Consider the following 19,212-nt stretch of genomic DNA (forward strand, 5'->3'; position numbering starts at 1 on the left):
CATTTAACTACTACTTTATAGCTCACCAAAATAAAATCAAAGCATGCATGTCTAATTTTTGTAAGTCAGTTTATATCAATAGGCTCAAGCCTCTAAGGATAACACATATCTTTTCATCTTTAGATAAGAGCAAAAGGACCAACCTATTATATTTCTAGAATTGGCAAATCTCTGCATAAAGCGTGAATTAGTGAAGAGCAGCTCAAACATTCTCTCAGCGCTGATATGGAAAATGCGATTGATATAAAGTCTTCCTTGAAGGTCTTTCTCACGAATATTTTCTAGACAAGCAAAAATACAGACCAAAGAAGAAAAGAAATTAATGAAAGGCCATTTGAAGGTTTGGAATTTTTTTGTTTTATTTTGTTTGGCACAAAATGAATGTAAAATGTGATTACAATGACCGACATATTGTGGGATGCTATTAAAACCCCAAATTGGAATTATATGCATAAGTGCCAGATATTCTTACACATATTGTATAAATATTTGTCATATATAACTATAGATAAGTACACATGGTTAAATACATATGATCGTTTCCGATTGTTAACCACCCCCCCAAAACACATTAATACCTAAGTGGAACAATAGCAAACTCCTATAACCCACAGGCCAGAAGTATTTCATAAATAACAAAAGCAGCACTGAGACATACAGAAGGAATCAGCCATGGTGATTAGCAGGTCCTGTGTGAGAAAGCTCAAGTCAGTATCTGGGCAGGGCGTGAGCTTGTGCAGCATTCACAAGCATGTACCCGGATGTGTCAAGTTAATGCCAACTTCCCCAGGACAACCCATTTATTTACAACCCATTCCAACACTGCACATTAAAAGAATAGGAAACCATCCTGAAAAGTATTTTTTCAAAGCTAAGCAACACCTAATGGAATACTACATGTACTCCATTAAGTTACTGGCCACAAATAAAACAGTACCTGATCACCTTGCTCACATCCTTGGAAACATTAGCTAGAATAATTCAGGCTTATATGGTACTGACTATAGTTCAGACACCATGTTAATCTCCTTAAATCTCAGAAATCAAACTCTAAGAATTATTTGTGTAAATCATATGTCAATATCCATCTATGGGATACAATATAATTAAATAGAAGGACAAATCAGAACATAATCTATGAATCAGAAAAATTGTTTGTGCTCCAGCTTCATCCCCAACTATTACTATTTCTACTTCACTAAATGATTCTGTTTCTATTTTGTCAGAAGTACAAAGAACTTGGAGATACTGGGTAGATATTGATTTGCCTTCTTCTTATAACAATACTACATATGTAGACAAAAACAGTTTGCTGCGATTTCCAACAATAGTGCTTTGGTACAGGAATGTGGCAGTAAAATTAGGCAGTTTGCTAAGCAGCTGTAGAAGTAGTTTCCAGTTAGGTTTGGGAACTGCTTTTACAAACATAGAAGTAATGTACATTCATTGTAATAAATCACACCAACATTCACAGAGAAAGCAAAGGATGAAAGGTGATTCTATTGATCCTGCTCATTTCTTCAAGGAAGCTGTACAGATTTGTAATTATATCACCGGCTTATCCACTTGTTTATTATTTCTCTCCTGAACCTGACCAAATTCTATGAGACAAGAGAATATGTTAATTCTAAACATCTATGTAATGTCAGGGCTTGGCATATAGAAATGTTTATTTCCATATGAAAACTCTTTTTATTTAGAGGATTTCTAAGTTGCATTTTTTTCTTTAACTATTTAAGATTATGCTGTCTATGGATCCTTGTCTTTTTTTCTATACAGGGAACCAATCCAAAATATTGCATTGCAGTAAGTAATTAGATAGATATACAGAATTTCTAGTTCTATTCATTTTGCTGCAAAGGAAATAATTTCAGTTTTCTTCATAGCTAAATCTCTATACATAACACACTTTCCACATCCATTCATCAGTTCATAGGCACCCTAAGCTAATTCCATAACTCTCTTATAGTTAGGAAATAACCATGACTGTGGAAGCAACTCTACAGTAAGCTGGCTTTTATTCTTTTGGGTGTATTCTCATAAGAGGATCATATGGCAGTCCTATTTTTTATTTTTTATTTTTTGAGGCAACTCCACACTGACTTCCATCCTTTTCCTTAGCATTTGTTGCTTATTTTCTTGGTGATGGCCATTCTGTCTAGAGTGGGATGGGAGTAGCAGTGTTGTTTTATTTGCATTTCTTTAATGAAGAGTCAATATTTTAAATATATTTCTTGGGCATCAGTTTGCCAAGAACTCATATTTTGAAGCACAGAAATATCTATAAAAGGAAGCACTTTCAATCTTGGTGGATCATCAAAGGAGGATTTTGAAGATCATTTAAGAAGATGTCTGGCTGGGCAGATCGTCATGTAATGTTCCCTGTCTGGGCTTCAGCTAAACAGCATATTAAAGAGGCCAAATTGGAGGCCATGTCTTCCATAAGACTTTTACAGTGCTCTGTTAGGTGCTGTCAAGGATATCTGAGTCTCCCAAAAGTTGTAGTACATGTTTAGTAGAAAAGGGAAACTGAGATCAATTTGCCCACAAAAAATATATATTGAAATGCTACTATTTTAACTAAGAGGATGATGTTTAGCTGAAAGTGATCTACCACTCATCCAGCTCTCTCTATACCCTCCCTTCCCATCTCCAAATTCCTGGAGCAATTTTCCTTTGATATTTCCCATTTTCTCCCTGGTTCACTTAGTTCAAGTATCTTTGTAATTTTACAACTTTAAGGAAAAATTTTAATAGATTCATTTTCATGTCCATTTGATACATCTGACAAGCTTGCAATTTTGGAACCCTCTTAGGAAAAACAGAAATAGTTCAATTGTTACCTAATGATAATTTAATAGACAAAAATCATTATCCTACATGCCTTAAAGAAACTAGAAGGCAGAGGGCCACATATGGCAGATAAGTTCCTACTGCTCTAAAGCCAAGAGGGTTTGGGGGGTTTTGTTTTGTTTTGCCAGTCCTGGGCTTGAGCTCAGAGCCGGGAGTACTGTCCTTGGGTTTTCTCAAGGTTAGGCTAGAGGTCTACCACTTGAGCCACAGCACCACTTCTGGCTTTTTTCTAAGTATGTGGTACTGAGAAATCAAACCCAGGTGTTCATGCATGCTAGGCAAGCATTCTACCATTAGGCCAAACTCCCAGCCCCACCAAGAGGATTTTAAAGGGCACCAACAAGGAGTAAACTGTTCAGGGCTCACATGCAAATGGGGAAACTCCAAAGCTATTTTTCTTTATTTCTAGACAGTCATTTCCTTATTTCTCCAAAACCTTCGTGAGTTTCAATCTTGTTCCTTATACAACTTCTCACTGTTCTTACCTTTATGGGAACTCACTAATGAAACAATCTTTTAAGGCTCATTCTTACAAAGGAACAGGTGAGAAAAGGAAAAACAAAAAACAAAAAATCATTCTCATTCTGGTGTCACTTACCTATTTGGCCACTGGGTGCCAGAGAAGATCTTCCTAATTCCCCAAGCAGTGAAGAAGCAGGGTAAAACTAATTCCTGCCCTGCTAGAATGCTAACTGCTCTAATTAATTATTTAGCAATGGCCCTTGATCCTTTCCAGTGATTCCTCCTATACTGACTTCAATGTCAATAATCTTGCCATTTAAAAATAAAAATTCAGGACTGGGAGTATGGCCTAGAGGCAGAGTGCTTGCCTAGTATGCACTAAGACCTGGGTTCAATTCCTTGGTACCACATACTAGAAAAAAAAGCTGGAAGTGGTGCTGAGGCTCAAGTGGTAAAGCTCTAACCTTGAGAAAGTCCAAGGACAGTGGTCAGGCCCTGCGCTCAAGCCCAGGACTGGCTAAATAAATAAATAAATAAAATGAATTTTTAAAATTCATTAAAATCCCTAGATAATAAGCCTGAGTTTATTGGAACCTATAGAAAAGACAGAATATAATTTGCTATAGTGATTCCTTTAAGTGAGTAGTTTTTATTTTTAGCCAGAAAGAGTCCTCACCAGAAACATACTTGGCTGGATTCCCAAAATTAGAACATACATTTCTAACCTGGGTGCAATGGCTAATGCCTGTAATTCTAGCTACTCATGAGGCTGAGATCAAAGCCAGCCAGCACACTAAAGAAGGTGAGACTCTTAACTCCAATTAACCACCACAAAACCAGACGTGGCACTGTGGCTTCAAGGGCTAGGGTGGTAACCTTAAGCTGAAGAGCTCAGGGATAGCGCTCAAGGCCGGAGTTCAAGCTCCATGACTGACAAAAAAAAAAAAAGAAAAAGAAAAAAATAAGAACACACAACCCGTTGAGTACTCTGATAAGGCAGCCCATATTCACATACTTAGGAAGCATATAAGAGGTACACTATATAGCCCAGGCTGGCCTTGAACTCATGATCCTCTTGTCTCAGACTCCTGATTGCTAGGATTACAGACAGGCACCAGCATACCTAGCTCTCTGCTCATCTTCCCAGACCTAGATGCCTAGAGAAGCTGACGCTATCCCAGAACCCATCTTCCCTCTCCCTTAAGGAGAAAGGTGAATACCTTCTGTTACCGATAGTAAGTCTATCTCATCCTTCAGCTCAGCAATCCGTGCACCTTTAACACACATACACAGCCTCTAACTTCAATACTAGAATTAAGCAAAATCTTTACTGATCATCTAAAACCAAATAAGTCATTTTTAATGCCAAGTGAAATATTATCATTTGTCTCTGTAATAAATTTCAACTAGAACTGTTCTTCTAAAAGTGAGTTCAAATCAAATGGAAAGCTTTTTAATTAAATGAAAGTTGACTATTTTAAAATTTAAATCCAGAAGTAATTATAATGAATTATCACTGCTCCTGCTTTCAAAAACTCATCCCACTTTTCTACAACATAACCACAGTTCTTTCTGCACACAGAGCTAAATTCTCTTCAGTGTAACATCAGTGAGTAATTAAAAAAGAAAAAGATTTTCCTCCTGGAGATTGTGGGAATTTTTCTTACTTTTTAGAAACAATCTAATAATTTAATATGCATCTCAGAACACACTCCTATAATGACTATTCTTTGCATTCATAACTGTACCAAAATAAAATAGATATGGCCTAATCTTTGCTAAGGTGTCTTTAAAAAATAAACGGAGAAAAAAAAAAGAAAGAACTGTGGGATTATTTACATTAAAGTGAAAAGAACACTGAGTGAAGAGATCTTGTCTAGAATTAATTCCAATTTGATTTTGGAAACCTCTGGTTCTTATAGTTCCTAACAGCAAAATAAAGGGTAGCTCAGATCAGCAAACAGGTCATTCTTCCTATAAAACGGGAGTATCTTTTTTTTTTTTTTACCAGTCCTGGGCTTGAGCTCAGGGCCTGAGCACTGTCCTTGGACTTTCTCAAGGCTAGAGCTCTACCACTTGAGCCTCAGCACCACTTCTGGCTTTTTTCTATATGTGGTACCGAGGAATCAAACCCGGGTCTTCATGCATGCTAGGCAAGCACTTTAACCACTAGGCCAAACTTAAAATGGGAGTATCTTACTGGCAGACAGAATTTTATTAAGAGACTTACTTTTCCATTAATACTGTTTAATCAGAATTGACCCATTTTCATTTATAAAAGCTAAATGTGATGGGAATATTCAAATGCCAGGCTCTAGGAGTAGAGATGGCTTAGATTTAGCTGCTTTTCTCCTGTCTGCTATCTTCCATTCCACCCCACCCCTCTCTCTTTCTTTGGGTCATTGGGTGTGGCTACTGGCCCTGAGCTCTTCAGCTCAAAACTAGTGCTCTACCACTTGAGCCACAGCACCACTTCTGCTTTCCTGGTGGTTGCAGGAAGATAAGAGGCTCATGGACTTTCATGCCTGGGCTGGCTTTGAACCAGGATCCTCAGATCTTTGCCTCCTGAGTAGCTAGGATTACAGGTGTGAGCCATTGACGCCTAGCTCTTTCTAATTCTTTTATAGGATAAGACTATATGTAACACAACTAAATTCTCAAGCTGTCCACACCCAATACAAATACAAATATTAAAATATATCTGACATTTTATTTATAATAAACTTTTTATAATTAACAATTTATAATAAATTCTTTACCTTCATCCAGAGAATCTGAGGTGCTGCTTTTGTCCAGAGAAAGATATTCACTTTTATTCAAGTCCAGTTGTTTTGATGGCACTCTATTTAACCTCCTTTCTGAAGTTAATAAAGGACTCTTTTTAAAACGTTTCTCATCTTGGAGCTCCTCTTTACCTAATCCCTGAAAGAAAAAAATACAGTTTAAAACAAAACAACAACAAAAACTAGACTTGAAGCTTAACTCTTACAATGAGAATTTTAATATTATAATTAATTTATTTCAAACACTGCTCTTTGGAAAATCTTTATAGCATTATGTTTGTTAAGACTGAATCATATTTCCACTGCTGCTGAGTGGACCCATGAAATAGTAGTGTTTAATTAGGCCATCCTGAAATCTCCTTGCAATATAATGGACAACAAATTTATTAAATGTATCTGTCATATAACAACAACTTAAAGAAAGTTAACATCACATAGTCAATTTAAGCAAAAGCCAAGGGAAGCAAAGGACAACAAAATGGAACCATCAGATCCTTGGGGTGTGCAAGGGAGAAGAGTCAAACCCAGTTAGTTTTCCCAGCCAATACCTGTCCCCATCATCTCTTAGAAGAAAACTCACCCATCTCTCAAAACCAGTAACTAAAGCAGAAAGGGAAACAAAATAGAGAGAGATAAAAGTCATATTAGGGTAGAGTGAAAAGAGAAGATTCAAAGTGAAATTACAATGCAATTCATAAGTAAATTCATAGTGCAATTGGCTTTGCTGTCAAGAGACTCAGAGAGTAAACATTAAAATATATCAACATACAATGCCATCTATAGTTTCTCAGAAAATTTAATAAAGAAATGTCATTACTACAGTAAATCAAGTGTTATACATTAGAGTCTAAACGCTATTGCTAAGTCAGCATTCAAGCAGACTACTATTATAATCAGGTTGTACAGTAATGCAGAAAATCTGTATAAAGTGCACAATAAAGTACTGTCCTGTTCTGTCTGTGTGTATGCTAGAAATAACAAAATGCATCCACACAACCCTCCTACTTACTGCCCCAGGAGATCCTGAGCAGCACTGAACAGAGAAGCAGGTCCAGAGAGGATGAGGTTTCCCTTGGTCATTCAGGAAGGATAATGACAACAATTGGGACCCAGTACACAATTTATTAAGAAGGTTAGTCTATCTGGGAATACCACACTATAAAGCAGCATGCTTTATACTTAGCAAACCCAGGGCTCCATATCCACCCCGAAACTACAAATTGAACTTGGGGGTCTTCGGGCTAGCACAGCTAGCACTATACTAGTTGAGCCATGCCTCCAGCCAGTCTTTTTTCTGGTTATTCTTTGGAGATAAGAGTCTCAAGGACTTTTCTGCCTGCGCTAGTTTTGAACCTCAGTCCTCCAGATCTCAGCCTCTTAAGTATTAGAATTACAGATGTGATCCACCAGTGCCCATTTAACCCAGAGCCTTTTTAACAGATATTAGGCTGAGTAAAGGTGCACATTTAAGTTCCTCCTCTTATTGCAAATTAAATAATATTTAATACCCAAATATACCCATGGAATTTAGGTGAGTTCTTTTTCATTGGATATTCTTCTGTATTTCACAAAAGGTAATAATTTTATCATTTCAAAGGCACATTTTCATCTTGGGAAATAGTTGTTCCTAACTTTATCATTTCTAATCTTGTTGGAAGTGAAAATGAAACAAAGTAAGTGACAAATCAATATAATTATAATATACCAGAAAAAAATGAAGGAATAAATTAACCAACTAGCTAGAAGGTCTTGTAGACCTGTTTCCTATAGAAGGGGGTTAAAAGAATGATAGAAGTTCACTGTACATTTTTGGATTTTAACAAAACCTCTCATTACAGAACTTGCATTCTGTTGTTCAGTATAAGTATACTAAACAACAATAAATATGAAATATTGATCTTTTAAAAACACTCATTTTATATATTCCATTCTTTTCTCTTTTGGAGGGTGGGGTGATAGCCTAGGCCTTGTACTCAGAGCCTGGGCTTTGTCTCTGACCTTCATTTTGCTCAAGGCTAGCCACAGCTCCAATTTCAGCTTTTTTTTGTAGTTTAATGGAGACAAGAGTCTCTCAGACTTTCCTGCCTCTGCTGGCTTTACGTCACAATTCTCACATCTCCAGCCTCCTGACTAGCTAGCGTTACAGGCCTACACCTGGTGCCTTCATTGCATTCTTTTTTTTTTTTTGCCAGTCGTGGGGTTTGATCTTAAGGTCCAGACATTATCCTTGAGCTTTCTCAAGGCTAGTGCTCTACCACTTGAGCCACTTCACACTTCTAGCTTTTTCTGTGTATGTGTGGTACCCAGGAACCAAACCCAGGGCTTCATGTATGCTAGGTAATCAGTCTACCACTAAGCCATGTTCCTGGCCCTCTACATTGCATTCTTTCAAGAAAATGTGGCCTCCTTTAGGATCAAAACTAGAGGCAATAACTAACATGCTAACTATTCCAAGAGGTGGTACTGAGGAAGAGATCAGCGAGTGAACAAAGGTCTCAAGTAAAGGTTAGCAGTTGGTTCCATGAACCCAGTCCTCAAAAACTGGACTTTTGTAAGAAGATAAGCTGGCTGTAATAAATCCCCTATCTCCTTATCTACATCCAACTAAATGGGTTCATCATCTCAATGAGAATATATAGGGACTAATCTTAGAATCACATTTCTTGCATCAGTAATAAATCTTTAGGTATCTCTAGCTGCATAAATTTTACATGAAATTCACACCCACAAAACCAGGCTGAGGTAGATGCATGATGGATGTTGGCTAAGATGTATGGCTCTCATATAAGTGTATTTTCATTCATTGTGTTCCTGCACACTTACTCAGAGAGATGCTATAGGCCCTCTGGGGAGGGTAGGAAAGGATCACTGCTCATCACAAGCAGACTCACTCACTTTCCATTACAACTGAAAGTGTGTTACAGATGGTCCTAAGATCTTTCATACATGATACTTTATTTTTTATTTTAGAAACCCTACAAGCTAGTACTTTCACTTTATAGTTGAAAAAACAAAGGCAAAGTTGAACTAATTAACTAATTAATTTAAGGCCATACAGTTAACAAATGGTAGAGAGAAATGATGTGAAGTCTGAGGACTACTCAAAACTTTTAAATTCGGCTATGACCCCAGACTTGCAGCTCCAGTCAGAGTGAAAGCTCTGTAGTGGAAGCACTTAGCTCTGAAAGGGTCTTCACTAAGACAATGGTCCATCAAGAAAAGCTGTGAGGACAGAACATGTACAGAATGTAGGCACTTAGGATAGAGATCTGCTGAGGAGAAAAGCAGCCATCAAAGATGACTAGTCATTTAAAAAGATCATATAGAGGCAGAGGAGACAAATTGAGCAAATAACAACAACAACAATAATAATGAATGTGAGTCATCTGTGTTCCCAACACAACTGAAGTAGAGGCTGAAGGACCTCAAGCTTATGGCAGGATTTGAACAGTACTCAAGGGCCTCACAGAGATTTCAAGGCCATGCTGGGTGCTGGTAACTCACAGCTGTGATCCCAGCTACTCAGGATGCTGAGACCTGAAGATCAAGGTTCAAACTCTGGACAGGAAAAATCCAAGAGGCTCTTATTTCAACCAACCAACAGAAAACTGGAAGTAGATCTCCAAGTGGTAGAACTCTAGCCTTGAGCAAAAAAAAAAAAAACCCTCAAGGACAGTATTCAGGCTTGGGGTTCAAGCCCCATTACTGACAAAAGATAGATAAATAGATAGATAGATAGATAGATAGATAGATAGATAGATAGATAGATAGACAGACAGACAGATAATTCAAGATCAGCTGGAGCTATGTAAAGAGTCTGGGTCTCAAACACCACCACCCCAAAATTGAAAAAAAAAAGTCTCCAAATGTCCGAAATCAGTGGAAGTTTAAAAACTAATACATCTGAAAAAAAATTAAAGGAAGAAACTGACCACCTAGCTCCTGCGGCAGGCACGGTGTTATTATTGGGCCTGTTGGCTCCACATCCCACTGAAGACATTCTTCCCACCACTCACTACTCACCCAGAAGAAAATTCTTCAAACTACATATTTTTATATCATATCTTTAAAATGACTCATGCCTTCCTTGTAGATGATGCTCAGGGAACTGCCAGCTAATTCTTCACTACCTCCAATTCTGAACAAAATGAAGTTCTCCCTGCCCTGCCCGCCCCTCGGGGGGGGGGGAACCTTTTGCTACTTACAGACTTAAAACTCTTGTGAAATAAAGCAGCTACTGAACAACCTGAGTTTTAAAACATTCTGTAGACAGTATTATTACTTTAACTTATGATTAGTACATTTAAAGGGATAACATATACGAACTCCTTTTGATGAATTTCCATCTAGTGACTCTGTTTCTGAAACGCGACTAATTGATTCCCTTGTAAAACTGATGGGCTTGGGTAATTTTTCTTCTCTTTCCCCAGAGTCATCCGCATTGCTTCTTGCTGGACTTCTGTAAGAAATACATCATTGTAAAGCTATAAGTTGGCTTCCACACAAACAAGGACTCCTCAGCAAAGACCTTTTCTATTACAAATCATCTTGAAGAGCAACAGATTATTGTTATGTGGCAAATAAGCTTCTACTTATCATAAGGTTATTCATTAAATCACGTGCTAATTGACTTCATTGTTGAAAACAAAACTAATAGGCTTAGATGAGATGCTAGAAATGTCAGAAACCATTAAAAATTAATATAGTACAACCGGTCACAATAGCTAATCACATGAATACTAGGTAAGTTTTAGTTGTAGACAAACATGAAGCTTCCAAGATGCATAAGAATGTTTGTGCTAACACCAGTGGGGATCAGAAGGCTGTATTATATCTACTTCTCCTAGGCTGGGTCCTAGCTGAGGGCCTAGTGCCTCCCAGAGGGGAAGCAACCTGCTGTTCTGAGCACAGAACGCTTCCATCATTTCTGCTTCCTGCTCAATCTCCCCACTTTTAAAAGCAGGTACAGGAAACAGCTTTCAAATGACCACCGTGCCAGGAAGCAAAAGGGAAAGGAGAGCTATTCAATATAAATGAGTGCAGCTGATCTGATTTCCTGGGATCTACTTTATAGGCAATTCACATTCACATACAACTATTGCTATGAGTACTTAAAGCTCTTTTAAAATAAAGAAGCAGCCTGAAATCTTATGTAATATTATCCTAAGAGGGGGAAAAAGCTAAACAGTACATCAACCTGATTTTACTCTGTCTAAGTGATATTTAGGTCTCTACAGCACACCTGGCTGGGCAGAATGGCAGGGTATTTGAAAGAGCTAAAAAGAAAAAGGAATCCTTGGGACTCAGCCACAAGCTGACCATCAATACTGCAGGATTTTGAAATGTAGAGAGCTAGAGAAGGAGAAGCTAAGAATGAAAAGGACTATGGAAAGCTGAGGAAATAAACAATGAGAACAGACATTGTTCTTGCAGACATTGGAAGAATGAGACATGGATCAGAATTGTGAATGTGGATGTTCCTTCCGCATGTTCCCTTAGGCAACACTCTATCACCAAAAGAAGAAAATAATAGTTTTGCTGATGACCTTGAACGTGACCTCTGAGGGCATGAAGTACTTTGTCAAAAATATTTATTGCTTCCTGCTTCAAAGTCTCGAAGTGTTTTAAGTTGCCAGGGACCTTGAAGGTCACGTAATCCAACTGTGACCTTTTGCAGATGAGTAGACTAAGAGTGCAGAAGCCTCTCAACTCAAAGTACAAGACACTCTGGTTTATCACAACTCAAGACTATTTTGCATTGGATCAGCTGCCTTCCTTTCCAGCTCTGTACCTGAAACTAGTAAACTTTGCATGGAGAGCAGGAAAATGGAAATTTGTAACAAAAATTACAGAATACTAATCAAATGTGTATGTGTGATCATGTGAAACACATTATAAAATATTAATGGTAAGCCGAAAATCACCTAGATGAATAAAACATGTATTAAGATGCTCAAAATATTTCCATTGTATGATTAGCTCTATACTTAAAAATCATAGCTTCAATAGGATATATTTCACATACCATAAAATTCACCTCATTCCAAGTATAAGAGAATTCAGTTGCTTATCATAGAGATTGTTCAGCTATCACCACTATTTCGGGACCCCACCTGTACCATTATCAGTCATTCCTCTTCTCCCTCTGGACAACCACTAATGTAGTTTATGGATTTGCTGACTCTGGACTCCATTACACATACATGGCGTCATACAATATGCTTTATTTTGTTACTGGCTTCTTTCACTTAGCATGCCATTTGCGATAAAATTTTAATGTACTACCTTTAGATGTTTTTACTTCTCAGGCCTCAATTACTAATGGACAACGTGTACTTTTACTTGCATAGGCTAATGAAAATGGTTGGGTATCAGCCTTTCTTGAAATTAAACCACTGAGCTACACATCCAGCCTGAGTGCCAACCATATTCCTAGCACTGTGCTGGAGGAATCCTTAAGGAAAAGTCATATCCTTATTGTACCCTTCCAAATGCCTGCCATTGCTTTATGTCATCTAAAATCTCTTGATATTTCACTAGGTACTTCTCCAGATCCTTTCTAAAACCAACTGGTGCCAGGTGCTGATGGCTCATGCCTGTTAACTATAGTTACTCAGGAGCTGAGATCAGGCTGAAGCATAAATACAAAACTCTATTAAAAATTAACTACAGTTATAAAGGGCTTGGGTACTGGGAGTGTGGTCCAGTGGTAGAATGCTTGACTAGCATGCTCAAAGCCCTGGGTTGGATACTTCCATACCACATACACAGATTAAGTCGGAAGTGGTGCTGTGGCTCAAGTGGTAGAACACTAGACTTGAGAAAGCTCAAAGACAGTGTCCAAGTCCTGAGTTCAAGCTCCTGGACTGGTCAAAAAAAAAAAAGAGAGAGGAGGCTTGGAGGTGTGACTCAAATGGTAGAATGCCTGGCCTAGGAAGCATGAAGTCCCAAATTCAAACATCAGTATTTCAAACGATTTATCAATCCCTGGCATCTGAAAATATGTCATTGTACCTCGGCCGCACATTGTCTTCAATGGACAGTGACAAGTTTTCCATCTCTTCAGCATTTAAGCCCAGCTCAGTGCCATAGTTCTGCTGAAGCAGCTGCCAGAACTCCTGTCTGGTCAGGCTCTAAAAAAACACAACATGATAGCAAGCATTGGAAAATGGGAAAGGTAATACAATACACACGATGATTCCAATGAATTCTGAAGTATTCATAAAATTAGTGATGGCACAGATTTGAGGGGGAGGAAACTAAGAGGGTTTTTTTTTATACCTTTTCATAATTCCATTTTCTCTATTTACAGAATGGGTTCCACTTGATAGGAAAAAGAGCCAAAATGACATTTTTTTTTACTGTTACAGTTACTGTTGGTGGTTCTCACTACATTTCCCAAGCTGGTCTTGAATTCCTAGCCTCAAATTTTCCCCCTACCTCTGTCTACAGATGCATGATACCTGGCAAGTGATGATGTTTATTTGTTTTTTAACCTGTGTAACTCACTACTGTTAGCAGAAAGTAAATACATTTGAATATTTCTCTTTTATAAAATGATTTATTCATCATTTCTAGCAATTACTGATCTGAAGTCTAACCAGCCTACCATGAGCACTGTTATCAACATTCAGATTCCTAAATGTCAGCTCCGAATGCATCTTTTTAATTCACAATGTAGCTAAATACTTTAACCATTTAAAAAATTCTACATACAAGTAATTTTAAAAACATATTAGCTTAAAATATGATACAAAAATGGAGCCTGGCCATCAGAATATTGCCTTGGATTTACCTTTTTTTCCTCCTTTTTTTGCCTTTACTATGGTCTCAACTCAAGGCCTTGAAGTGGCTTAGTGCTTGCTGGGTTGGCACTCTACCCCTTGAGACACACTCCCAGTCTTGTTTTGCTTTGTTTTGATTTTTTTTAACTGGCTAATTAGAGATGGAGTCTCTCAGATTTTTTTGCTGCCTGAGCTGGCTTCCAACTGCAGCTCTCCAGATCTCAGCTTCCTAACTAGCTATGATTACAGGAGTGAGCCACTGGCTCCTGGCTCCTTCGATTACTTCTAATAATGTCCAATTTGTTCTTTCTTTGTATGTACGTAGCACATCCGTGTTAAAAGAAAAAATAGGGATTAAGGAAATAATTTGATCAAAACAAATCTTTTGGGTTTTATGCAGTCCCCACAAGAGTCACTTTCTAGTTAGGAGTGAGATGTGGTTTATGTTGAAATCGGCAGGTAGAGTCTACCCCGTTGTCTTGGTCACTCTGCTTCAATGTGGCATTCAGCTGTCCAAGTCCAAACAGCCTTGTGTTGTTTCTTCCCACAGGGGCTCAGCACCCAGAACCACCAGTCCTCCTCCTTCACCCCTGCATCTCCTCTTTGCCTCTGGGCCACCCATTCTAGTAGGCTTGTAGTGGGTAATTAGATTCAAACAGTTGAATGAAGCTGAGCTTTTAGAATATCTGTAAATATCAGATGTCTCTCTTAGCATTGGTGCCATTTTCTAGTAAGAACCAAGAGCTTAGTTAACTTTTTAAAATTTGACCATTTAGTCTTTCTAGATGTCTCAGAATGAAAGCTGATTTCATTTCTCTGACAAGCTTAAGAACAAGTGAAGTTCATATTTCTAGAATCACCACTAGAGTGGATTTTATTTATCCATTGGTGTGTGCAGCCTCGTGAGTTTGCCTCCTCCCACTGCCCCAGCCTCAGCAGATCTCTCATGGTAGATCTGAAACTGCTCTTGTGCTGGCCTGTGCTTTTCTGACTAGGCCTTCTCCTGTTGGAGGCGGTGGGACAGAGCTCAGCCCAGCCTGTGGGGGTGGGGGGGGGGAGAAGGGGGAAGGGAAAGGTGCATTTGCCTTCCTTAGTCACCAAAAAAAACCTGTGATTCTTCTTCCTCAGTCCTAACTCTAGGCCAAGTGGAAGGTGGCAGTACCTACTTTTTTTGTATGGGGAAAAATGAAGTTTATTGTAAGCTTTTATATTTTATACTTGTTGATTTCAGTGGTGCAAATTCAAGATTTTTACTTTCTTTAATAGATGCAGTCTGCAGCTAACTTGTCTTTACTTGGATCCTGTTCATCTTGTTTGGGTAATTTTCTCTGTTCTCCTGCCCATCTCTTCTCACATCCACCCCTGTGTAAACTGAGGTATCTGTTGGGTGAACTGTATAAGTAATCTTTTCATCTGCTTTTAGAATGTGGGATATTTCCAGTACCTACTTTTTCTTTGCTGAATTCAAAGATACAGAAATAAAATATATTTTACGAAGATCAAAATAGAAAAAAAGTCACAGCAAAGTCATATATTACATAGCAAAACAAAATTAAAACCATCACCTGTAAAAAGCATCATGGTTAAATGCAGGACTAATAAGCAAAGTACAGGGAAGCCCAAGACACATGAAGCAATTACAAACAAGATCCTTCACCTTTCATTCATTCAGATATTTAGTATTCGTTCAGATAAAGAGTATCAAGTATTTACTGCTGCATTGGATGCTAAGAGGTATAAAACTTAAGACTAAGTTAAACTCTTGACTTTACTTTTTGTATATCTGAAGACACGCAGGACATTCCTAAGTAAAACAGGATGAGTTAAGCCAGGTGCAGTTGGCTCATGTCCATAATCCTAGCTACTCAGGCGGCTGAGATCTGAGGATCACAGTACAAAGACAGCCAGGCAGTAAAGTCCCGGAGTCTTTTATCTCCAATTAATCCCCAGAAAACTGGAAGGGGCACTGTGGCTCAAAGTGTTAGAGAAGTAGCTTTGAGCAGAAAAGCTCCAAGGCAGTGCTTAGGCTGTGAGTTCAAGCCCCAAAACAACAAAAAATGAAACAAAACAACACAAAAACAAGCTGTGATTACATGGTAAAGTGCATTAGACTCAACATGGAATCGAGGTCTAGAGACAAGAAAAGTTGCTGTGGATTAATATACTCAGATAAAGTTCACCTGAAATGAAGGAAAGATGTATGGGGAGCAAGGAAAATTGAGAAAACTGCAGAAAGGAGAAAAACAATATATATAAATACACAGAAATGTTTGTAGATGAGTTAATAGTTTATCAGCCCAATTGAAGGAGAAAGAAAACTTTTAAGTTGGGAAATAGACATAAATATAGATTTAATGGGACCCAAATTCATCCCTAATATCCCTTACAACAAATACTACTTCCTTTAATTGACAACACTTTCTTTTCCTTTCTTGGTCTGTCTTTTCTCTGTCTAGCAGCTATGGTATCTTTTTTGTTGTTATACTAGAGGGCCTTCATTACATTTCAATGGAGCCTGGAAAAGCGTGAGAAGAAAATATCCTCACTTTAGGCCATCAGTTCACTGCCAAAAGAGTTGATGAAAATTCAGACACTATTATCAGTATTTCAGAACATCAAAAATACCCAAATAGTTACCTGTAATAAAGCTATTCAGTTATGTAAAAATGGCAAGGCTGTTTGCTCTGAGCTGAAATATATTTACCTTAGAGTAAGCAATCTAGGCTAATTAACTGTCATGGGAAATAATATGTCTAATAAATAGTAATGTTCTAATATTTAGTATTTAAGTATAAACTCTTTTTTGTGGGCAAAGTGATTTGAAGCATAGCATCCAAGGAAGAAAATTTAAAAACATGCTTGTGGACCATGAGGAAGCCTCAACAGATTTCCACTCTCAAAGATAATTTCTGAATTATTTTCCACAATAATAGTTAATACTAATTAGCTAGTAAATAATATCTTTCAAATATATGCATACACACATATATACACATATATACGTATATGTGTATATATGTGTGTGTTTGTTTGTTTTTTACACATACATATATATACATATGTATATGTATATATATGTGTGTGTGTGTGTGTGTGTGTTTGTTTTGCCAGTCCTAGGGCTTGAACTCAAAGCCTGGGTACTGTCCCCAGGCTCAAGGCTAGCACCCTACACTGGAGCCATAACACCACTTCCCGCCTTTTCTGGGTTATGTGGTACTAAAGAATCAAAACAAGGACATGCTAGGAAAACAGTCTATCACTGAGCCACATTCCCAGCTCTTTTTCAAAATTCAATGCCATAAAAGGATCACTAGCTTTATAAAGAAGAGTTTTTCAATATATTTGTTTAAAATTAAGTTTTCACAAAACTTTTGTAAAACGATAGCTATTTCTAAAGACAGACTAAACAACCAAATCAATGGCTAACACACAACTGGCTTCCTAACAGGGAAAGAAATTAAGCAAAATATACTGTCAACAAAATGCTATCTTATTTGATTACATAAATATATGGTTTAAGTTTTTGTTTTGTTTTGTTTTATTAAATACAATTAGGAAATTAATAACAGGGTAATTTCAATATACTTTTTCATCCATTAATTAAATAAAAACATATAACAAGTTAAATGGAGAACAAAATAAAACTCTAATTCATAACACTGTAAATTTGCTTATTTGTTAAAAAACTTTTTTCTATACCATTGAAGAATTGTCATAAAAAATGTACTTATTTAGATGATACTGCACATTGGAACATTAAAACATGCCGATATTCACTTTTTTCCAGTAATCAGCAGTGCCACCCTGCCAGAATAACCTTAAAAAAAAAAAAAAAAAAGATCTATAGTTAAAGAAAAGCTGATCACCTACCTGAACACAAAGGGAACTCTCCTGAGTTCAGCTTACAGAGTAGTTTAGTAGTTTAGATGAACCCAGCAGTAATCAGATCAGGCTCAAAAGGCAGCCTATCAGTTTCCGACCCAGAAAGCTTTTTATGCCAAGTCTCCATCTGCAGTTTCCATCCACAGCAGAGCCTCAAATACTAAATGACAACTATACAAAATCACTGCTTCAGCTTCCTAGTTTTGTTAGGAGATGCTTTTCTATGTAAAAGCCAATTTCTCTTTCGGTTCAAAGCACATTATTTTTTACTTCCTGGTTTGCAGAACCAGTAGCACTCTTTCCAAGGCTTCAGTCAGAATACAGAATTGGAAGTTACACCTCACTCTACAGGTTCCTAAGCCACGCCCACTAAGGAAGTTAGGTAAACAGGGTTTTTTTTAAAGGGACAGTTCCTAATTTATTTTGTTTCACACAGAGATTATTGACAAGATGCAGAAGAAAATATCTTTCTTATATTCAAAAATAATGTAAGACATCTACTGCAATATTATTTTAATCTCAGTTGGAAAATGAGCTATGATAGAGTTTAAAATTCCCCATAATAGAGTATTGTCAATTCAGTTCTGTCAAGGTTACTTGTTCATATATACCACTTCAATACTGAGGCAGCATTCCCATCAGACTCTAGCCTGTGTGACAATCAACAAACTGTCTCGTGAGTATTGAAAATGGAATGTTAGGAAATAGCAGGGAGAGCCAGCTATTCAGGTAGAGCAATTCTGAAGTCTAAGGTGACATTTCTGACGTTAGTTCATTCAAAATAATTACTTGGTAGACACTTGAAATATAATAAACAATATAGAGAATTTTATCTCCCAACTCCAAACTATGCTACAGAAGAATGAAGTGTTTCCTTCTAAAGGAAAAATGAAAACTCATCTCACTAATTTCAGTAAAGTGTATAGACAGGTCAAATACTACTTGATGAACTACAAGCAACCACCTTCTGGGAGAGTTATTAAAATGTAATTGCTTATATGGTAACTTGATGAGAAAGACTAGAATGACACTGAAGAATCACTTCCTGAATGAGGAAAACATACTATGGATGCAGCTTCCACTGTGCAAAAAAAAAAAAAACTAGTGTTTTTAGCATATTATACACAGTCATCGCAGGTTCAAACTACATATCTCTATACTTATTTTATTACGTGCATACTCATCTACCTCTTATGCTAACTATAAAAAATCCTATAGCCAAGCAAACTACTGCTATATAGAACAGAGCTAAATTTAGTAGGCTTACTAGGGAAACTAAGAACCTCTAACTGAGCCTCATGAAAGCCTGAAACACAAATTGTAAGTAGAATTATTAGCCAAAGAGATTGGGGGAAATACCAGAGAGGGAAGAGGAAAGACCAGAAATAATGATGTCATGGAAAGTAAGGGGAGGAGGTATATGAAGGTGTCAAACATGGCTGAAAGGT

General features: G+C 37.4%; 1 protein-coding gene across 4 annotated transcripts in view; it reads right to left on the reverse strand.

Moving 5' to 3' along the window:
• Nucleotides 1–19,212, reverse strand: part of Gramd1c (GRAM domain containing 1C) — a 69,893-nt gene that overhangs the window by 16,656 nt on the left and 34,025 nt on the right. For 3 of the 4 annotated variants that reach the window (XM_090346195.1, XM_090346174.1, XM_090346184.1), the window contains 4 exons: nucleotides 13,113–13,231; nucleotides 10,425–10,557; nucleotides 6,075–6,237; nucleotides 144–281 (listed from right to left, as the gene is read on the reverse strand). In XM_090346195.1, the coding sequence (XP_090202321.1) occupies nucleotides 144–281; nucleotides 6,075–6,237; nucleotides 10,425–10,557; nucleotides 13,113–13,231 (553 nt within the window). Of the gene's footprint in view, nucleotides 1–143; nucleotides 282–6,074; nucleotides 6,238–10,424; nucleotides 10,558–13,112; nucleotides 13,232–17,752; nucleotides 18,036–19,212 lie in introns of those variants that run through there. The other variant, XM_090346204.1, reaches the window with a different exon arrangement.

This window comes from Megascapheus bottae, chromosome 1 (genome assembly GCF_031878675.1).
Source record: "Megascapheus bottae isolate mThoBot1 chromosome 1, mThoBot2.hap1, whole genome shotgun sequence".
Taxonomy (NCBI): domain Eukaryota; kingdom Metazoa; phylum Chordata; class Mammalia; order Rodentia; family Geomyidae; genus Megascapheus; species Megascapheus bottae.